This window comes from Toxotes jaculatrix, chromosome 5 (assembly GCF_017976425.1).
Source record: "Toxotes jaculatrix isolate fToxJac2 chromosome 5, fToxJac2.pri, whole genome shotgun sequence".
Taxonomy (NCBI): Eukaryota; Metazoa; Chordata; class Actinopteri; family Toxotidae; genus Toxotes; species Toxotes jaculatrix.
This window is the reverse complement of record NC_054398.1, coordinates 25,930,515-25,951,705: the sequence shown is the minus strand read 5'-3', so window position 1 is coordinate 25,951,705 and position 21,191 is coordinate 25,930,515. Positions and strand designations below refer to the sequence as shown.

The following is a 21,191-nucleotide window of genomic DNA, read 5'->3' as shown; positions in this document are numbered from 1 at the left end:
TTGGTGTTCTGGGTTAATGTAAAAGCATGTAAGTATAAAGGGGCTTCATTGTTTTTATTGTTGTTATTTTTTGTTACAGCAGAAACTCTAAGAGCACTTTACCACAAGTGTTCTCAGGATCAAGAACACCATTGTCCCCAAAATTAAGCCTGAACATCTTGGGATCTTTGGAAACTCCAGTTTGAGTCTCAGCAGGTTGGAGCAGGTGAACGAGGCACAGCTGGGGGACCATCAGGTCCATCAGATAGTGGGTGGGGCCAAACGTCAGCTCTACAAAACCACCTGCTGCACAGGTGAGTGTGTTTCAAACAGAGGAAACACAAAGTGAACGTGATAACATGATGTTGACCATGAGAGTCTTTTTCTGTCTGTTGTGTGGAGCTTTAGCAGCAGCTCAGGAGCTAAACTGGAACATTCAGTCTGCAGCCGGCACAGTCGGAGACCAGGGACCAGATCAACCTGTTGTCCAAGAACCAGCAGGTAGACCTGATCCACATCAGAGGGACCGATACAACAGCAATCATTGTCTCCTCTGATGAACCGGCTGAAGTGTTCAATATTGATCAGTAGAAACACTGACAGTGAAACTCTTCTCTGTTCCTGGTTCAATGATCAGTGTCCAGAGGTATGTGAGTCACTGAAAACCAGCAGCTTCACTAAAGAATAGAAGAAGTGTTAATATTTGAGTGTAAGCTTTGGATTGAGTGTTTGTCTTTGAGTTCAGCATCAAACATGCAAGAGATCAGATCAGAGATCAATCACCTGAGGGGACATGTTGAAACTTGATCCTTTTTCTGTTTTCTTCAACCAGCTGGAACAGGAGAACCTGTGTTGCTATTGTAACAACTACTCCTGGTATAAATTTACAGTGTATAAATATATTAAATGTATTGTTGGTAATGTTCAATCACCTCATCATTTAGTGGTGATAAGGAAACAGAGCTAATTGTGGCAATGATTTAAAGCTGAATTTCTATGATTGAGAATCAACTTCCAGGCTCCACTTTATTTACAGCTGTCCAGCAGGAGAAGCAGTCTTTCCATGAACCATTATCTTGGAAGTTTCCGGAGCCGCCGGCTGAGGAGGAGCCTCGGTTCCCGCCAGATTTTGAGCTGAAGGCTCCGGTGGCAGCCAACAGCGTCAGCGCCGTCTGTGGGGAGAACTCTGTCCGGGTAGAGGCCAAGAAGGACCTGCTGGGGATTGGTAAGCCAGTCCTGCCTGCAGACGTCACGCTGGGAGGGTGTCCTGCCACAGGGGAGGATCCTGAAGCTCAGGTCCTGGTCTTTGAGTCGGAGCTGCACGGATGTGGCAGCCAGCTGCTGGTGAGGGTTAATGAGAATCATTATACTCAGAACATGTTGTCGAACTCAGAACATGAGTTCTCTCTGGGTTCATAACTGCAAAGACACTTGACCATTTCATACAGTGTCAAATACATGTATAGCTTGACATGTTGCATGTCTGTTGCTTGAGGTGTCCAGTAAACTCTATTTCAGATGTCCGAGGACTCGTTCGTCTACGTCTTCACACTGATCTACACCCCCAGTCCTCTGGGAGACAGTCCCATCATCCGAACCAGAGACGTCTCTGTCACCATCCAGTGTCACTACCAGAGGTCAGACTGTCAATAACTTGACCACTGAACCCGTTTGTGTTTCAGTCATTTCAGTGTCTGTTTTGCGTTTGCTTTTAGAAAACAAAGTGTTTTCAGGTTTCTGCTGTTTTTAAAGGAAGCACGATGTGAGCAGTGGGCTGTTGAAACCGACCTGGACTCCGTTCAGTGGCACCAAAGCTTCGGAGGAAAGTCTCTACTTTTCACTCAGACTCATGACTGGTGGGTGTGTCCTATTGGTACATGTCCACATCACAGTACTTTTACTAACCAAACTTTTGCGATCCTTTGTAATATTTTTACGTCAAGTCTTTTAGCGTTAGTTTTAAAATCGGACAGTCTTTGTAACAGAAAGCCTCAATGTGTCTCAGATGATTGGCAGTTCCCTCGTCCATCAGCCCAGTTCCTGCTCGGAGACGTGATGAAGTTTGAAGTGTCTGTCAAACAGTTTTATCATGTCCCTCTCAGAGTGACAGTGGACACCTGCGTGGCCACCGTGGTCCCGAACATTGACACCGTCCCTCGATACGTCTTCCTGGGAAACCAAGGGTCAGTTCACTGTGCTGCTGATGTTTTCACATTTTATTTTCAGATTTCTCATGTTGGTGCTCTGTGCTATGTTCAGGGCTCTGTCTTCCTGTCCTGTGTTATGTTCAGGTCCCTGTCTGACAATCTTCTGTGTTGCGTTCAGGTGTCTGTTTGACAGTCAGCTGACTGGGTCCAGTTCCCGGTTCCTGCCTCGGTCTCAGGACGACAGACTGCAGTTTGAGGTGGAGACATTCAGGTTCCACCAGGACAACAGCAGCGTGGTGAGTGTCAAACTCTCTGGACTTTTAGCTTTTACTATTTAAAAGTCTTTGATTTAAAACTCTCACTATGCCTCTTCAGATCTACATCACCTGCAGTCTGAGAGCCAAGGCAGCTGCTGCAGCTGTTGATGCCACCAACAAGGCCTGTTCATTCTCCAACGGGTGAGACAGCGCCAGCACTACAATTCCCATCATTCTCTCTGCTGCAAACACTACATATGTCTCATCATCCTCAGTGGGTTTAAATTATTTTGATTTCAACTCTGACATTGTGCTTTGCATTGCATATACTCCACTTAAATTATAGTCAGAAATTTTAGGAACTACTTCATGTACCACACATTTTTAATTGTAAGAGGAGTAAGCGCTTGTGATTGACAGGTGGACGGAGGCTAGTGGCAGCCATCACGCCTGTTCCTGCTGTGATACAGACTGTGGGACAGGAAGCCAGAGTCACCTAACCGGAGCAGGTAAGTGGACGGTTTGTGCTGGTTGGGTGTGGCTTTCACTCCATGTGAATTCATGCTGAACTGAATCAACAGTTAAGAAAATAACAGCATCAAAAATAAGAGAGTAAAGATGTTTTTCTGAGTGTCTTTACCAACATGTTTGCCTAAAATGACGTGCAAATGAATGGCTGTGTGAAAGAATGTCTTGCCACAAAGGCGCGTGCACGCGCGTGTGTGTGTTCATGTGACTGAATTCAAGGTTAGCTAACTGAGTATATTACTGTTCAATCTATTAAAATATTATTAATGGATTTTTTTTATCTTTTAATTTTTCTTTCTAAGATGGAAAAGCTGCATTTAAACTTAACCAAATAAAACCAAAGTTATCCCCTAATTTACACTTTAGTAAGCCAAGCCTTAGTTTTCCAATTAAAGGTTCAAACTAAGAGATGGCTTTTATATTTACTTTACATGTTAAACCTTTAACATATTATAATCTAAGAATTAACCCCACAAATGAAATTGTTCTTTTTTTTATGTACCAGTCATCCAGTACCTGCAATGTTGTGATATATACCTTAAGGAGCTGGTGTCGTGTGTTTCAGGTGCTCAGTGGGAACAGGAAACAACTGTTGGACCAATCACAGTGAAGGAGAGGCCTCTACGCTGAAAAACAAATAACTCGGCTTTAATGAAATGTGATTAAAGCATTAAAGCAACATTTTACTGACATGGACCAACATTTTTGCGGCTTACCAAATACATAAATGACCATTTCCTCTTTACGTTAAAAGTAAATGTAATTAGGTCAGAAAACAACCCACAGTCTTCCTGATTTTCTGCCCACGAGTTCTGGGAAGTTTTAACCTGTTACTGTGTTGATGTTATAGTGATCTGATGCTGTGGCGTTTTTCTTGGATCAATGTGCAGGGACGGCTGCTCTGCACCTCCACCGTCGTCCATTTTAGCTGATAACAACTGAGTGGACATAGCAAGAGAGGCCGTGTCATCATGCATCATAGACAGGATGGTTTTCTATATATAACCATGACCTACACCCTCCTCCTCCTCCTCTTCCTCCACCGACGAGCCACCTCGTTTCCCCCGCCACGGCCTGAGAGTCGGAGGCAGGCGGTGGCATCCATCACTGGCCGGAGGAGAGCTTCCTGTTGGACTCATCGGTCTCTGAGCTCTGCCTCTCACAGGAGAAGAGGACGACCTCAAACTGAGAGGTCACAGGGTCAAACTCAACAACATAGACTTCAAAATAAAAGTCTCCTTAAGTGATGGACTGCAGTCTCTGTCATTGACTAAGTTATTCATTACGTTACTAATTAACTCTGAAAACTAATGGCAAACATTTTCCAAAGATCCAGGACAACAAGTTAGCTCACATTATTTTGTCCATGGCATGTTTCCTCACCAGCGAATGCTTGAACTCTCTGAGGATTACCTGTATTGCCTTTTCTTTCTTTTTCTTCTTTTTTTTTTTTTTTTTTTTTTTTTTTGTGCCCGATGTGGGTACATCACTCCACTCCAACCACAGAAGGTGCTGTTGTCCCATTTGGCAGGAAGAATGTATTGATCAGCACCAATTCATGTCTGCAGTGGTCGATCTGCAGAAAGTTTGCAGTCTACACTCGTGGGACTCGAACTACAGAGAGAAAGTACAGACACAGTGAAGCTGAGAAAAAGGCTTCAGAGTTTTCAGGTTTGCTGAGCAACTGTGTAACAGCTGTAATTTCCTAAAGACCCTTCCAGATTCTAAGAGGTGTACTCCGCTTGGAATAATAATGTGTCTGATACAGTTTTTCCACAAAAAAAGTTATATCACCTAGTTGAAAAATGTTTGAAAACTTACATGTTGTCCTTCCCCCTTGCTCAAGAATCCAGAATCCACAAAATAATTATAAAAAGGTTTTCAGTTCAAAAGTTTAACTACTGGGCACAAGATGTCTCTAACTTCACCTCACCATCTTTGCATTGGAGGTTTCAAGTCTGACGTCTTAAAGTTACAGACAGAGCTGTGATGTGGGGGAGGAGCTATCTTAAGCACCTGTATCCAGAGGTAAAAATCCCATTCATTTTTCCCTTAGACAGTGTTACATGAGTCACAGTTGGAGCTGAAATGGGAATACAGGGGAACACTGTGCAGCTCTACTGGACCACAACTGGTTTCCAGAGTAGTCATGATGTCATGAAATCCTGCGTCCACGTGTTAAACGAACACGGATCATGATCAAATGATCAGATTCAGATCCTCAAAGGTGGATAAAACTCATCCAGGTTGATGACAGGTGAGACAGGAACATCCGTCTGTGCGTAGACCCGGTCCTGGTTTCTGATGATCCTGCAGGTGGAGATTTAATAGTCATTATTAACCGACTGACAGCTCTGTGTTTTTGACCTGCTCTCTGATTTCCTCTCATCAAACACCCCTCCACAATAAAACACCAGAATCTTCATCACTTCCACCTCATCTTCTGCACGAAATCAGCCTCAACTGTAGAAACCTGATCAGCATCCATCTGAGATCCAGTTTAATCAGCACAAGGACGGACAGACCGCAGACAAACAGGCTGAATGTCAAGAGTTTTATTTGTCAGTGTCTCATCGAAGACAGGAAATTACATTTCTAACAATGCAGAGACACAGAGGGAGCCTCCTGAGGGTCTGAGGTTAAATTAATTTCATTCAGAGAAAATCCAGTTTTAATGATCTGCTTCCAACACCACACTAATCATCAACAACAGATTTAAAATAATAATAATAATAATAATAATAATAATAATAATAATAATAATAATAATAATAATGATAATAATAATCAGCTGGTCTGGTGTTGCACCAGGTTTTTGGGCATCATGTAAACCTTCATGGATTTAATCAAAAGGGACATGAGAGAAGATGAGACTTTTAGCTGGTGTCCGGGTAAATCAGAAATCTAAAATCTGCATTTTCATCTTTTATCGGGCTGTTGACTTCAGATTCAGTTAAAACTCTTTGAGCTGAGTGTAACAGGAGTTTGAAACTGTATTGGTTCAAATGAAACAGATTAAACCAGTCAGAGAAATGAATAAAGTCTGAATCTACAGACACACAGAGAGAGAGAGCAGTGTGTGCAGCAGCAGCTCCCCCTGCTGTCTCTGAGGTTTAAATGGAACGAGAAGAGTCTGCAAACACCCTGGAGAACCTGGAACTGTCTTTCCAGGAAAATGTCAAAATAATCTGGAATGTCTTTGAAAACGGTTCTAATAACAATCTTCAGTTTGTCAGAGCATCTAAAAGACACATAACTATTTTTTGTTTTTATTTAAAAAAGGGAAATGTGTTTTTACAGGAAAACCACACAGTCAAGTCGAATGAGGTAAATGAGCTGACAGAAGACAATTTCAACCAAAAGATATGACACGCAACGCTGGCCCTTATTTTTCAGGTGTTTATTTCCGGCGTTTCTGTTGTCAGCATCGGGAGCGCGTTCGCTTCCATGTTTCAGGAACAACTCGAAGTTTTAAAAGTAAGTGACAGTTTATAAAACAAAGGTACACAGGTAAATAACTGTAACAGGCCAAATTAGAGCAAGTTTATACCAACAGCAAATGACCTTTTATAAACTGATAATCATAAATGTCCTTGCGCTACTAATGACGCGATGACGTAGGGACGCAACAGATTTGTGGTGCTTTCATGTGCAATTACGCTTTTTACATAAACACCTTAACAGAGAGAAATGAGATAGAAACTTGGTGCAGCATGTTATGTTATTATGTTTTATTAATATATGTCTACAAAGAGGAAAACATAGAGGCATGCAATTCTGATGATTATTATATATTATTCTATTATTTATTTATAACTATTTATAACTATACTGTGTTTGTTGCGTATGTGTGCTGCTGGGACAAACTAATTTCCCGTTGGGATTAATAAAGTCTATCTATCCAGATCATTTAAGATTTTAGTCCTTCAGGCAGAAAGCAAATGAAAACGCATAAAAACCAAAAAACGTAGCCTGCAAGCCAAAAGAATTTAAACTACAGAAAACTGTAACCAAATGGGGTTTTAAATCCACTCAACAACAACTAAAACTGACTTTTAAGCTTTTTTTGTGTAAATGACAAGTCTTTCCTTTATGTTTTCATGAAAAATGCTTAATGTTTCCAAAAAAGTTTACGAGAAATCGTTTAATCCGAGTTTTATGGCAGCACTCAAACGCACCATTTGGCCCCTCCTACATCCGGTAAGAAACCGCTATCTGTCAGAAAAAACAGCCCGAGCGCTGAACCGCTATACGGATACAGTTTGTTGATATCACCGCTGGATTCAAGGCGTTTATTCTCGGGGTTTGGAACCTCTCCGGACACACATGCAGAACATGCCCGGGCAGAGGTAACCATCCCCGGGCTGCTGCTGCCTCCTCAGCCGGCTGAAGGACGGAGCAGGACGGACAGACGCAGATGGAGAGACCGAGCAGGCTGCTGCTGCTGTCCGAGCTGCGCGTCAGAAACGCCGCGTACGACGTGAGTCTGTGCCGGTCCCTGCTCACCTGGAAGAGACGGATCTCCAGCCCGGTGTACCACCCGTTCCGACCCAGTAAGACCCGGATAATATGTCTGTCTGTTCAAATGTATTGATCTTTATCTGTCTGTCTGTCCGTCCGTCCGTCCGTCGGCCTTTAACACCCCGCGTGATAGACAAAGGACAGAGAGGATCAGAGGGGACATGTTGGACTTAGACTCGGTCTTTGGGCCTGTAGATAACATATAAGAAACACACAGGACAGAACAAGATGTGGTCTGGACTGTGGCAATAAGTGAGACATGATATCCGGTTACATAACGCATCACATCCAGTCTGACACACAATCAGTGGAGGTCACAGTGAGGCTGCAGGCAGGGGCAGGGATTCGGTTTCTAAGGCCTTAGAAGTCATTGAAAAGTCTTAAATTTAAGTTCCAGGGGTGCTGAATATAGTTTCTTGCCGCTGTAAACGGTGACATTAGTTATAACTTTTGCCTCTAGGGAGACAGCTCATCGACTCTGTCAGTATGTGGCTCTTTGTGGTGGTTTTGTGTTTTTATAACTATAACTCTGCAGCTTTCCAAGAACAGTGAACAGTCTGTTCATACAGAGGCTCTGATCAGGGCCCCCTGATCTCTAAAGAACTAAACGACAACATAATTTAATAGCGGGGAAAGCAGCAGGGGTGGATTTGCTGATGTGCAGGTCCTTGGCAGGCCCAGTTGTGGGGCCTCCTTTGTTCTGTTCTCTCCTTTCCTCTGAGAACATTAATGGTATTAAGGACGTTACTGATTATCATGATGCAGTCAGAGGTTTGTCCTTTGTTTCTCTGGACCAGTCAGTGGTGGAAAATAAGAATATGTCCTTCAGTTCTAAACTTTAAACATCTATAATCAATATTTTCATATCAACGGGGGATCACATGACTACCTGTGAGTTCTAACTCACTCTCAGTTCTAACTTTACCACTGAGTTCAGTCTCAGTTCTCAAATAACCAGGCCAAAAAAAAAAGTTCTGATAAACAACATTTAGCCAGAGATTTTTCTCATGAGTCACCAGAAAAGAGCTAAAAGGAGAGTGAATGTCAGACTCAGGCTTCACCACATGGACACAAACACGACTCCAGTGGGACAATAGTGTCCGCTGGATGCATGAAAACAGCAGGAGTCAAAGACGATACAGTAACTATGCTCTGTCTCTGCAGAGAAAACAAACTTACACAATCTGACGGAGCACACAAAACATGGAATATCACATTATGTAAAATTGTGTAATTCTCTGGTTATTGGTTGCGTCTGAAACGGTCTGTCCAGCTGCAGGTGTGTCCTCAGTCAGACAGGTGAGCTGTGGTGGGAAAACCAGCCATTTGAATATTAAAAGCAGCAGAGCAGGAAAGTTTCAGATCAGACTGAGGCTGCTCGAGGATTCACCTGCAGCCGACCTGCAAAGAGAGAAGGTGTTTACGGTCCAGCAGGGAGACGTTGTCTTGAGGACGTGAACTAGACTGTTCCAGACTGCAGGAAACCTGGACCTGAAAAAACCTGCACTGTGTCAGTGACGACTCCATCCTGTCTCCTCTGAGTCTCAGTTGATCACAGTCCAGCTGTTCATCGTCATCATCATCACATGGCTTTGTGTTTCCGTCGCCATGGCGTGTGTGTGTAACCCTGAAACAGGCAGCAGTGTGTGGGTTTGTGTTGTGATTGTGTTTCACTCATGAATCTTTAATGTCTGACCTGCTGCTGCTGCTGCTGCTGTGGAAGTGCACAGTACACCATGGCGCAATACATCAGAGTTAAAATACTACATTACATATAAAAGTCCTGTGTTTAACATCCTTCTCAAGTGAAAGTACGAAAGTTTTATCAGCTAAATTTATTATAGTATTATTATACTGGACATTATTACTGTTAATCCTGAGTAATCGATGCTTCAGCAGCATTTTGCTGTCCGAGCTGCTCCAGATGCAGCTGGTTTTACCCACTTTATATACAGCTAATTAGTTTAGAAAGAATAAAAACACATTTCTGATGCACAAATCTGTTTTCAGTTCTTGGACTTTTCCTGAAACTTTGTTTGAATTTGTTTCCCTCTTTTTTTTTTTTTTTTTGTGGAAATCCCCTTTAAGCCTTCAACCTTATGAAATGATGTAAAGAGTTAAGAGGGGAAATCATTTATTGGTGAAACTAACAACATGACAAGAGGCCACAGCTACTGTTTTTTGTGGTTTATTGTTTTCTGTGCGAGCAGCGTCTCTGTCTGTCTGTCTGTCTGTCTGTGTGTGTGTGTGTGTGTGTGTGTGTGTGTGTGTGTGTGTGTGTGTGTGTGTGGACGGTGACGTTAGTCTGTAGGTCCAGTCCTTCACTTGCTGCTGCATTCATGTTCCCTCCGAACTAAAAACTTTGACCGTTAGCTTTTCATCCACACCCGTCATCAGGTTAAAATGTAATTTGTTCAGTACTTTGTTGGTTTATGACCGAACAGGATAAACTAAGATTCTGAACCTGTTAAACTCAGGAGATGAATTATGTCAGTACAGGTTATACATTATTATTTAGTAAAGACTGCTCAGAATCTGTTAAAGCCGCTGATGTCATCACGCCACTGTGGCGTCTCAGCTTGTGTGTCCTCGTTACGTCTTATGTTTCTGAGGTTTCCTCCGCTCGTCTCTGTGGAAACAGGATTTCAGAAAGTAGATCCATACATCAGCTTCCCTCCCACACCCTCAGGGTTAACATGATATAACATGTTCATGCAAACGCCTGTGAACATATGGCACAGATTTGAGAGTCATGTGACCAACAGGTAACCAAAGATACAAGTGATCAGCTATTCACACCTGGAGTTCATGACAATTTCTGCTTCAACAGGTGAAGCTGTGTCAGCAGCTCCAGCTTATATTTTCTCCATCTGTAATCTGTACTGTCTAATAACACTCACTCGATCATGTGAATCACAGGGAACATGTGATTTTATTTTGGTCTCAGTGGCAGAAACCCTGAAACTGGAAGTTAACCTGCTGTCTGGTGGTGCGTTCACGTGCTGCAGAGAGGCTCCGAAATCTGATGTACAAGAGACGGCTGGTGGATTATAAAGCTAACAAACGGTGTGTGTGTGTGTGTTGTTTAGGTGTGTGTCACAGTGTGCCAGTGTCAGAGATCATCTCTGTCAGAGAGGAAGAGGAGGAGAACAGCAGCAGAGGAAGAGACGATGGAAGCTGGAAAAAGATCAAAGAGAGAGAAGGAAAGGATTGCAGGCAGGCCTTCACAGGTAAACACACCTAGAAACACATTTAACATTTCTGGAAACACATTAAACACATCTGGAAACGCACCTGGAAACACACCTGTAAATGCAGTTGGCACACGTGGAAACACAACTGGAAATACACCTGTTAACATAGTGGAATCGTCTGGGGAAAAAACCCTTAGAAACACATTAAACAGCTGGAAAACATCTGGAAACAGCTCTGAAGACTCAGTGAACACATCTGGAAAAATACCTGTTAAAACATCACTTAGCACTTATTTTGGTGTGTCTGTGTGTGTCTGTTGGTTTTCAGTGTCGTATGTGGAGAGGTGTCGGCAGCACCGCTGGCGTTGCGCTGAGGTCACCTTCACGTGTCCAAAGGGGGCGCTGTGTCAACGTTGGGTCAACAGCATCAGAGAACAGCTCGCCGCCATCAGTACGACTTCACACCGACACACACTGACAAACACACGCTAACACACACAGTGACAGCTGATATTCATTGTGAATACCTCGACAGATTCTAAGAGCCTCCGGCTACACTGCAGGGAAATTATGAACTTCTTTGTGTCCGTATATGTGAACGCACTATGACAAGTTAATGTTCCCAGAAACTGTCTGTAACACGGTTGTTGTTTGCAGCCAGCAGACCCAAACACCTGCTGGTCTACATCAACCCTTATGGCGGGAAACGAAAGGGTAAACACATCTATGAGCAGAAGGTCGCCCCGCTGTTCGCCAAGGCCGGCGTCTTCACGGATGTCATCGGTACGTCCCACTTTACTTTTACAGCTTCCTGTGTCAGGGATTAAACATCTAACCATGTTGTATGTGTGCGTTTGCTGTCACAGTGACGGAGTACGCCAATCATGCGAGGGATCACCTGAAGACGGAGGCGGAGCTAAAGAAGTTTGACGGGTGAGTTTTGTCACACGGTTCAGATTAATTCAGGGTGCAAAGTGAGTGACTCATTTACAGATCCACAGATTAACACGCATGTTTTAAAAGAAAGGAACATGTTAGTCTCAGGGCGTGATACTGATAATTAGCATGGTTTCACTTTGACCTCTGACCCTGGTTCAGCGTGGTGTGTGTCGGAGGAGACGGCATGTTCAGCGAGATCATCCACGGGCTGATCTGGAGGACGCAGATCGACGGCGGCGTAGATCCAAACTGTCCAGATGAAACGCTGCTTCCCTGCTCGCTTCGCATCGGAATCATTCCTGCAGGTCAGAAACACTGATGGGACGACAGGACTCCTGCTGAGAGGGAATCAGGCGTAAATAAAAAATACTATGAACAGATACTCTTTTCATTTGACTTGTTGATGATGGAATTAAAGCGTAGCCTCCATCCTACAGTATGTGTACAACGTGCAGAGGTCAGGTTTGCTTAAGCAGGTTGTAGAGGTCCTTGAGGATGTTGAAGAGGTCGTTGTGGGGATTGAAAAGATCATTGAGGGGGTCCCTGAGGTCTTTGAAGAGGTTATAAAGGTCACTGAGGGGGCTCCTGGGATCCATGAGTGAAGTAAGATCATTCTGAAGTTTAACCCCCTGGGGTCTAAGTTGATTTTGGTTAATTTTGGCTTTTTTTTCAGCACAGATTCAGCTTCAAGCCTGACTCCTCATTTTGTCCATTTAACCAAGAATAATTCTGCCTGGACCCTGGGAAATACAAGAAATATGATCGAGATGCACATAAAGATTTTACAACTCCTTGGAGATAATCACTCAAAATATAGTTCTAGAACAGCACAAGGCTATAAAAAAGTGTTTGAATACTTATACTCACAAATACAGTTGAAAAATGTACAAATTTATATGTAAATCTATTTTATTTCAACTCATTTTTGTGCCTTTTTAATTGAAAGTCTATTGTAAATGACTGAAAATCTTTACGGTGTACAGACATCAGTGAAATGCTGTGTGACAGCCCCACATCACATATGTTCAGCTAATCTCTACATAATGTATAAACAAAGATATGTTACCTTTAATAAAACGTGCTCCAGTTGACCTTGAGATGGACACTGATATGATTTCAGTAAACTGCTGACAGCCAATCAGGGAGCTCCACTCTCTGTTATCAGGGTATGAGTGCAGGTACTGTTTGTGGCCTCGTTCCTCAGTTTGTTTGCCTCCTCCTTGTTTTCTGTTGTTCTGCCTAAGTGCTCTATAAATACACACAGTCATGAGGGAGACATTAATTCTCTCTGCAGCAGCAGAGGAGAAGCAGCTCACCTGGTTAATTAATGGCTGCTGTGATTGGCCCAGGTGTGTGTGTGTCTATGTGCGTGCTTGGTGCAGCGTTGCGGTTGTTGTAAAATGTGCAGTTAATATTTGATGTTGTCAGTACCATCAACCCTGCTCTTCGCCTCATTCTTAAAGTCATTGTCCGTGAGAACAACCACTGACAGTGACTCAGCTCTGAGCTCATCGTTTCCTCTGATGGACAATCTGTTCGTTTCAGGTTCAACAGACTGTATCTGCTTCGCCACTGTGGGCACCAACGACCCCGTGACCTCTGCACTGCACATCATCGTGGGTGAGTCGCAGCATCAACTATCACATGAATCATTTCAGCACCGCACAGGTTCTTTAACATGTGACACACAGGAAACGTGAATAAAACTTTGCAAATCCAACAACACTGTGACGCTGTAAAACCTTTCTCCTGTTATCTCAGGATTATATTGTCCAAATGTCTCCAGATGTGTTGCCCATATCAGTCTGTCCTCCAATACAGTCACAGCAAATTGAATGAAAATCAGTTGATGTTTAAAAGCTCTATATATAAAATAACATCACTTTGCTTTCCACGGTCTCGTGCTGCCATCTAGTGTTGTTCCATAGAAGAGGCTCTGAACATGCACCTGCCGCTCTATAGGCAGGCCCCTGACCACGTTCAAATGATCCCAGGTTAGTTTGTTGACTGTGTGTGTTTGTGTGTGTGTGCACAGGAGACTCCCAGCCGATGGACGTCTGCTCGGTTCACCACAACAACACGTTCCTGCGATACTCCGTCTCCTTGCTGGGATACGGTTTCTACGGCGACGTGCTAACTGACAGTGAGAGGAAGAGATGGATGGGCCCAGCTAGATACGACTTCTCAGGTAGAAACACAGCATGTGTGAAGTGTTGAGAGTGTGAAGGGTTCGAGGGGAAATCTGTGATATGCCATGTTGTATTTGCATCTTACTTATGACTGCACACGTTCCAGTTTGAGTATAAACTGAGAATAAAACTTTAGTGTGCATGTTGAGCCGTTCTCCAAAACCAGTATCAGAACAAAAACAATGCTACATACAAAACAACAGGAATATGTGAGAATACAAACACACTGTCGCACAAACCAAGAAATAACAGTAACAGATGAAAGACGAGTGTATGAACAGACTGTGTTCTGATGATGAATGATCCCCAGTTGTCCCACTCATATGCTTTAACATGTGAGTTGGTTTCATGTTGACTCCTGCAGGTATGAAAATGTTCCTGACTCATCATTATTACGAAGGAACAGTGTCCTACCTGCCTGCCAGAGGCATCATAGGAACGCCGCGAGACGCCGCCAGGTGTCGATCTGGGTGAGAGAAATTCTCTACAAAAAAAACCAAAACATCCTCTGCCAATTTACACATTTGATTTGTAACAGTTGCCTGATTGATTTTTGCCTTCTTTGTTTTTCTTTAATGGCACTGGCTCGTCTGTAAATCTCCAGCTGTGTGGTTTGTCAGCACAACGGTCAACTGCTTTCAGAGAGACCTGAGAGGTACGAGATGGATGAAGCATCAGACAGTGGTGAGTTTGAATATCATCGTTCACCTCAAGGAAAGCCAAACACAGCCTGGAGTGACAGAGGTTTGGCAGCAGAAACAGTGAGAAAGGTCAAACCCGTCTTTTCTTCGGGGGCGGGGTGGTTTGTTTCAGAGAGTGACAGCGAGTGGAGGACAATCCGGGGGAAGTTCTTGGCTATAAACGCTGCCAGTATGAGCTGTGCTTGTCCTCGCAGCCCCAAAGGCCTCTCACCTGCCGCTCACCTGGCCGACGGCACCACTGACCTCATTCTGGTCCGAAAATGTTCCCGCTTTGATTTCCTCAGACACCTCCTCCGACACACCAGCAAAGACGACCAGGTACGAGTCAGGGCAAGATAATGAACTCACTGAACTGATCCGGATCCAAACACCTGTTATAGTTGCACCTGGTTCTTCTGTAGACCTCCCTCACTGTCTCCCTCCTCTCTCACAGTTTGACTTGACCTTCGTCGAGGTCCACCGAGTGCGGCGTTTCCGCTTCATGCCACGTCACTGCCAGAGCGACTCGGACCTGGAGCTGGACCTGCAGGAGAGCGGCAAACACCAGATCTTCAGCCAGATCTGCCGAGACCACCCGGCTTGCGGCTGTGCTCCCGCCTACAGCAGCTGGAACTGCGACGGCGAGATCCTGACCCACGCGGCCATCGACGTCAGGTACCACAACCATCTGGGATTTTCCTACTTTGCTGTTTTCAGATACTTTAACCCAGGTTAGATTTCTCTTAAAAACCCCTTTTCCTTTCTTTTTTTTCTCCCAGAGTGCACTGCCAGTTGATCAAGCTGTTTGCACGAGGGATCGAAGAGCCGGTGGTGTTTGAGGATCTCACCAACCCCTGTGCAATATAGACCCTTGCCCCCCCATTATTCCCTGTCAGACACTGGAGTCTTCTTTCTGTTTCCAGCCGCTGCCTGAGTCACTGCCGCCGCCGCCGCCGTCGTCATGCAGCACTCATCACATCCTTCACCAGGAGACTTTACAGGATTTGCTGTGTGTGAACTTTATTTTCTGGATCTGAACGGCCAAAATGAGTTTCCTTAAATCACCCAGTACAGCTTTAAATGAATTCCCTGAAAACTAGGAGCTGTTTGTAGGAAACAGGCACAAAATTAGAGACCCGGAGAGTAAAGATTCCCCCTCAGATTTTGGATTTGTTGTGGGCGACACTGTTGGTGTTTTTGGTGTGAACAGCTGAATGGTTGCTCGGTGTCTGGCACCTGATGTATTTTTGATATCGAACTTCAGTCCTGGAGCTGAGACCTGCTCTGTATGACAGTATTTTTGCTTCATAATACTCAGTTCATGACTTGATGATCTTAATGTTTTGAGGTCACAAGTTTCGCCTGTAACAGTGACGTAACGTGTAACCAGTGAACAACTGCTATAGTTGGAAAAAGGTCAAAGGAACATGGACACATGGAATCATTGCCTGGCTTATGTTGACCTGCATCTCATTGCCTGTAAAATGATCCGTAATTCTGAAGTCCAGTTTTAAGCTCAAGTTCTTTTTCTCTAAATTCTGACTTGTTCTGAGCCACATTGGTGATTTGACTAGGACTCTTCTCGTGGACACTTTGACTTTCTTCTGTCTTGAGGCAGTTTGGACTTGTGACTTGTCCTGACTCAGACTTGTCTCTGTCTTGTGGGCGTTTTGACCTAGACTTGTTATGACTCAGACTTGTATAAGTCTAGTAGGTGTCTAGACTTGGATCTGTCTTGGTCTTGTTGGCGTTTTGATTTGAACTTCATTTGACTCTGATTTATGTTGATGTCATAGGTGCTTGTGTTTGGACATGTCTCAGTCTGGTGGGTGTTTTGTCCTGACTCTAACTTGTCTCAGTTGCATGTCTACCTGCCTTAGGACTTGTCTTAGTCTTATGATTGTCATGAATTGGACTTCTCTCAATCTTTTGGCCATTTTCATTCGGGACTTGTCTTCATCTCGTGACTGTTTATACTGAGACTTTGTATCGAGTCTTGTGAGTCTCTGACTCTGACTTGTTGTGGTGTCATGGGCGTTTTGACTCTGATTTGTTTCCGTCACAGCCACTAGTCTGACCTGTTACAGTCTTTTGTCTTGTTCAACTCCAGACTGAAGAGTCAGAGTTCAGGGGGTCTTGACTCGGACTTCACCTCATTTGGACTCAACTTTGACTTGATCACAAAATTTTTTCTTGTACTGGTATTTTTCCTCATTCTTTATTAGTGCTGTAGTGCTTAAGTTTGGCCTCAGTCTTGGTTGCAATTTTGTTTCTTGTGTCATCTCAGATGTGTCTCTGCCTTTTGGATGTGTTGACTCGGACTTGTGTCGGATTCAACCTAAGTGGTCTCGGCCGCAGATAAGAACATAGAGCTTTTGTATTTATTCAGCATATAAGTAGGTTAGAAACTGTTTCATAAATTTTAGCCTATTTGCACTTTTTGAGGTAGATTTTTGGATCGTCTGTTACACGTTTAGGGATGCCAGACACCTGCCAGTCATTCCCAGGGTCCATGTGATCACTATGGGTCAGGGGTTGATTCATATTCATGAAACGTAAATCTCATGCACATTGTCAGCATGTGAAGGGAAAGGTCAGTCACAGACGGTCAGTCACCGTCTGTGTTCTTCAGCTGTGGGAAATTTTCTGTTACACTCTCAAACACATCCGTCAGTGTTGTCTCCATGTTTCCGTCATTTCTCAGGAAGACCTGAGCTCAGTCGTAGCTAAGAAATTGTATTTTTTCACATATTAATTCCCAGCAATTTAGAAAAAAAACAATTCTGAAAAATATTAAATGTTAATGTTAATCAAGAAAATGTTGCATCAGTCAAGCTGGTCATGGCTGAGTTTGCTGAACAGCGCACACATGAATGTTTTTAATCTTCCATTTCTGCTCGATATGCAAATGAACTCAGTTGGCGCAAACACGCGACACAAAGGAAATCATGTGAAAACATACTGCTTTAACACCAAACAAACTGTGCAGATATTCTGTCTTCAAGCTGAAGTTGTAGCTGGAGCTTCAGTTTTCTGGTGTGATGTTCTGAACTGGGCCATAAAACCTCAAGACAATCACCTGAACCTTCCACACATCAACATATTTTTGCAAACTGATGCATTCAGAACTTTTCTCTTGTGAAAATGTTGAATGAGTTTATGTTGTAATAATTTGAGTAGAACAATCTGATCTGAAGTACTCACAGCCAATAGACATACACAACCTGTGTGAGGGGTCACAAGTTGGAATAGCCTTGTTTTTAAAGGTCACCAAGCCATAAAGGTTAGGAACCACTGGAATTAAGCACATGGGCAGGACTGTCTACATACTTATGGTCATGTGGTTCACACTTTAATTTGCTCTTTGAGTCCAAAAAGAAAACTGCTTCATTCATGTAAATGAATCTATCTCACTGTGAGAAATGCAGATTATTTCACTTCTATAGAAAACAGTTACCAATTTTTTTGAATCAGTGGAAGGTTCATGTTATTGATGTGAAGTTTTGTGAATCCTGGTTGTGTTGAAACAAGCTGTTGTGTAAAGTCCAGTGTTGATATTCAGGATTTTCTTTTTTTTTTTAATTTCAAACATTCGGAGTGAACAGCTCTGAGAATGTTGTCGCCTGATGTTTGCTCTGTAGCCAGTTCACTGTGTCCACAAGGTTAATTGTTTTTAAAAATACAAGCTGATGATGATATTCTGCTTTTAGATTCGTGTTAATCAGTAGTTAGCTTTGCTATTGGTAAGACCCAAATAATCTCTAAATCATCAGTACATTGCAGACATTACAGCTTCTAGGGGACATGGTCATTAAAAACACAGATTAAACATTTATTATATAATATGGCTGAAATCATCTGGAGCTTTGTCAGTGTTCTGGAAAATAGTTTTAACTTTGATCCAGAGACAAATCAGACAAAGTTGAGTATCAGCACTGGACTGTCAGACTGTAAATGCTGTTTGTTTGTTTTTCTGTGTTTAATGGTTTGTTGACCAGCAGTCCTGTTTCCTCCCTGCTGACGTCGAGCTGGACTCAAACTGACGGAGGAAGGAACCAGTAGCAGCTCAAGTGCTTTCAAAACACTGATCAATCATCTTTCAGCTTTCTCCTGGTTTTAATCTGACCAAATACCAGCCTGGGTTTCACGATGTAGCTGTTTGTCTGCGATAGTTGTAGCTCAGCCTACAGGTCTTCACAGGTCCAGCATGTTGGACACAGTCCAAAGCAGACCCATGGAAAACCCACAAACATTTATTTTTAAGGAAAGAACAGACCTCATCCAAAGGAGACTTAAGGACAGTCAGAACTGGTTTGAAACAGACCTGAGGATACTTAACACCAGATTCAGTGGAAATCCTGATCCATTGGATCTGACCTGATGCAAACAGAGTGAACACCAGCACTGGCAATAGCATGATGCTCCATGAATGTATAACAGAAACAATACAGCAGGACCCTCACAGACCTGATCAGCCAGACTTGGGTCTTAATTAGAGCCTCCATTACTGGTTCCAAAGTGGATCTGTGAAGACCTTTAGCTCAGCCATCTGGCTCATGTTGATTTATCTCTTAACGTTGTGTATTGATGTACAATCAGTCTGGATGTTTGCTGTAAAAACCCCAAACAACAAACCAAATGTGTGCACACAGAGGTCGGCTGATGACTGATGACCGAAGTAGATTTTTAATTAGGAGAGGATAGAAAATATTTATATATATTTAGCCAGCTGAAATTATTAATTAAAAGTGTTTGTGTTTTAGTATGATCATAGATTTAGTGTCTGATTTAGCATCAAACCGGAATTCATTTGCATGTTTTTGTGAAATACTCGGTGAGCTAACTACTAACATTCTATTTAGCCAGGAACATACTGGGCCTAGTGAGCCAATACCTAGCCCACCTAGCTAGCTCAGTTGCTAACACGCAGTATCTAAATTGTCCAGCCAGAATAGCTGGCTGGACTAGTGTGTTACTAGCTGATTTTGCACGCATAAATTGTACAGGCAAAAAAAGCTTGGTTACACCAAAAAGTGGCACAGCGAAATTATTCTTCTCGTCTACATTTATAAAAAGGCCACACTAGATGCTTGGTGACATAGTGACGTCTCGCAGGGCTAGTTGATAAACTGCTGGCAAGCTAATAGCTAACTCCCTGCTGGCATTTCGGTCTTGGGATTGTAAATCATTACATTCAATAAAAAATTATTAAAAATCGCTGAAAAAAAAGTTCTGTCAAGTTAGCAATCTTGCTAGCTAACAGCCCACTAAATTCACACAGTTTATTTAAGACATTTCTTCCGTGACTCTCAGTAAACCATGTCTCTGTTCTCTGACAGAGCAGGTTAAATTAAACTGGATGGTGCCACACAGCTAATAAGCTAAGCTAAGTCTGCACTGTGATAGCTTGCTATTGGTTAGTGGTGCAAATTCACAAAATTGAGCTGGAAATGAAAATTCATGCAGATTTAAAGATTTACTTTTCCCCCGTGGGCCTTATTTACCAGAAGCTACTATTACTCCTGGTTAGTTTCAAGTTACTGACACCAGTAATCATGATAAGACAATATATCTTTTTGTTTCCTTTTTTCTTGTTCTCCACACTCTACGGACACTCTCAACCAGTTAGCAGCTAGCATGCTAGCTCTGTCACTAACCACACAATAACTTCACACAGTGAAGGAAACTTGTTGGGCAAACTATGCTGCACCTTTTTGTGGAGTTTATACTCGGAGGGTTAATAAAACTTATTCCCTTCAAGGTCAGCAGCGTTAAGACTGTTTGAATGTGCTCAATGAACTCTACAAAAAGGTTTCTTTTTGTTTGAATTTTCACAAAAATTCAGTTCACTGGCAGTAGTGCAGAGAGAAGATCGATAAAATTAACTGATTTTATTACAAATTCTTGCTTACACAGTTGATGACATGACCAGGACCTTTAGGGCAGGTTAAATATGTAAAAACCTAGATTATAACAGATAGAATTACAGATGTCAGTGTAGATTAACCAAACAGGTAGAATTACAGTCACTGAATTATGAGAACATCTCTAGTGTTGTGTTCGATGTTTTGCTAACAACATGTAAGATGAAGGAATCATTATTTGTAGCAGTGATTAATCTTATTTATTTTTCAGATCAATCACATAGTCTCTTAGTCAAAAAAACTCAGATATTGTCTTTTGTTCTCAGAGTCCAAAGCGTCTCCTCAAACTCTTTCTTAGTTCTTACTGAAGAAATTAATAAATTTCAGTTCTGTGAAGCATCAGCTTCTCCCAGTTTAAAGCAACTCCTGTTAACAGGGAATATTTTTATTTTCAACACTGAAGTTTAGTTTACTCAGACACTGAAAACTATTTTTGATTTAATCAGTCGACCTCTTGCTGTAATCTGAGCTGTAACTGAGCTTTACCTTCTGCTGTAGCTGTTTCATTATCAGGAATTAAAAACATACTCAACTCTTCTTCTTTGTACACAATAATAATTATATTCTCGACATCAGACCACAGAAAGGATGATTCTGTAATTGTTGTGTAAAAAAAATGTGTTTCCATTTTAGAAAGCTCCGTCACCAATAATCTAACAGTGTTACTTAGCGCATTAGAAAACTGAGAGCTGAAAGTTTACTTCTGTGTATAGAAACATACACTTTAAAGATAATGATATACACAACAGTAGATATAACAATATATATAATAATTTATGCATCATATTTAACATTTTTCATCATGTTCAAAAAATGTTTGCTCTTGTGTTATA

General features: G+C 42.5%; 2 protein-coding genes across 2 annotated transcripts; both read left to right on the top strand.

The window, feature by feature from the left end:
* The first annotated feature begins 326 nt into the window (after nucleotides 1-326).
* Nucleotides 327-4,095, top strand: LOC121182080 (zona pellucida sperm-binding protein 3-like). The gene is made up of 10 exons (XM_041038400.1): nucleotides 327-480; nucleotides 1,016-1,323; nucleotides 1,498-1,616; nucleotides 1,732-1,835; nucleotides 1,985-2,162; nucleotides 2,305-2,422; nucleotides 2,502-2,584; nucleotides 2,804-2,892; nucleotides 3,477-3,569; nucleotides 3,802-4,095. Exons 1-9 carry the CDS (start codon nucleotides 339-341, stop codon nucleotides 3,539-3,541), a joined length of 1,206 nt encoding a protein of 401 aa, XP_040894334.1. The 5' UTR covers nucleotides 327-338; the 3' UTR covers nucleotides 3,542-3,569; nucleotides 3,802-4,095.
* A 3,020-nt stretch (nucleotides 4,096-7,115) lies between these two features.
* LOC121182052 (ceramide kinase-like) lies at nucleotides 7,116-19,202 on the top strand. The gene is made up of 13 exons (XM_041038352.1): nucleotides 7,116-7,464; nucleotides 10,522-10,662; nucleotides 10,955-11,077; nucleotides 11,284-11,409; nucleotides 11,493-11,559; nucleotides 11,725-11,870; nucleotides 13,111-13,185; nucleotides 13,601-13,753; nucleotides 14,119-14,224; nucleotides 14,359-14,438; nucleotides 14,568-14,773; nucleotides 14,889-15,109; nucleotides 15,214-19,202. Exons 1-13 carry the CDS (start codon nucleotides 7,329-7,331, stop codon nucleotides 15,299-15,301), a joined length of 1,668 nt encoding a protein of 555 aa, XP_040894286.1. The 5' UTR covers nucleotides 7,116-7,328; the 3' UTR covers nucleotides 15,302-19,202.
* Nucleotides 19,203-21,191: the final 1,989 nt, after the last annotated feature.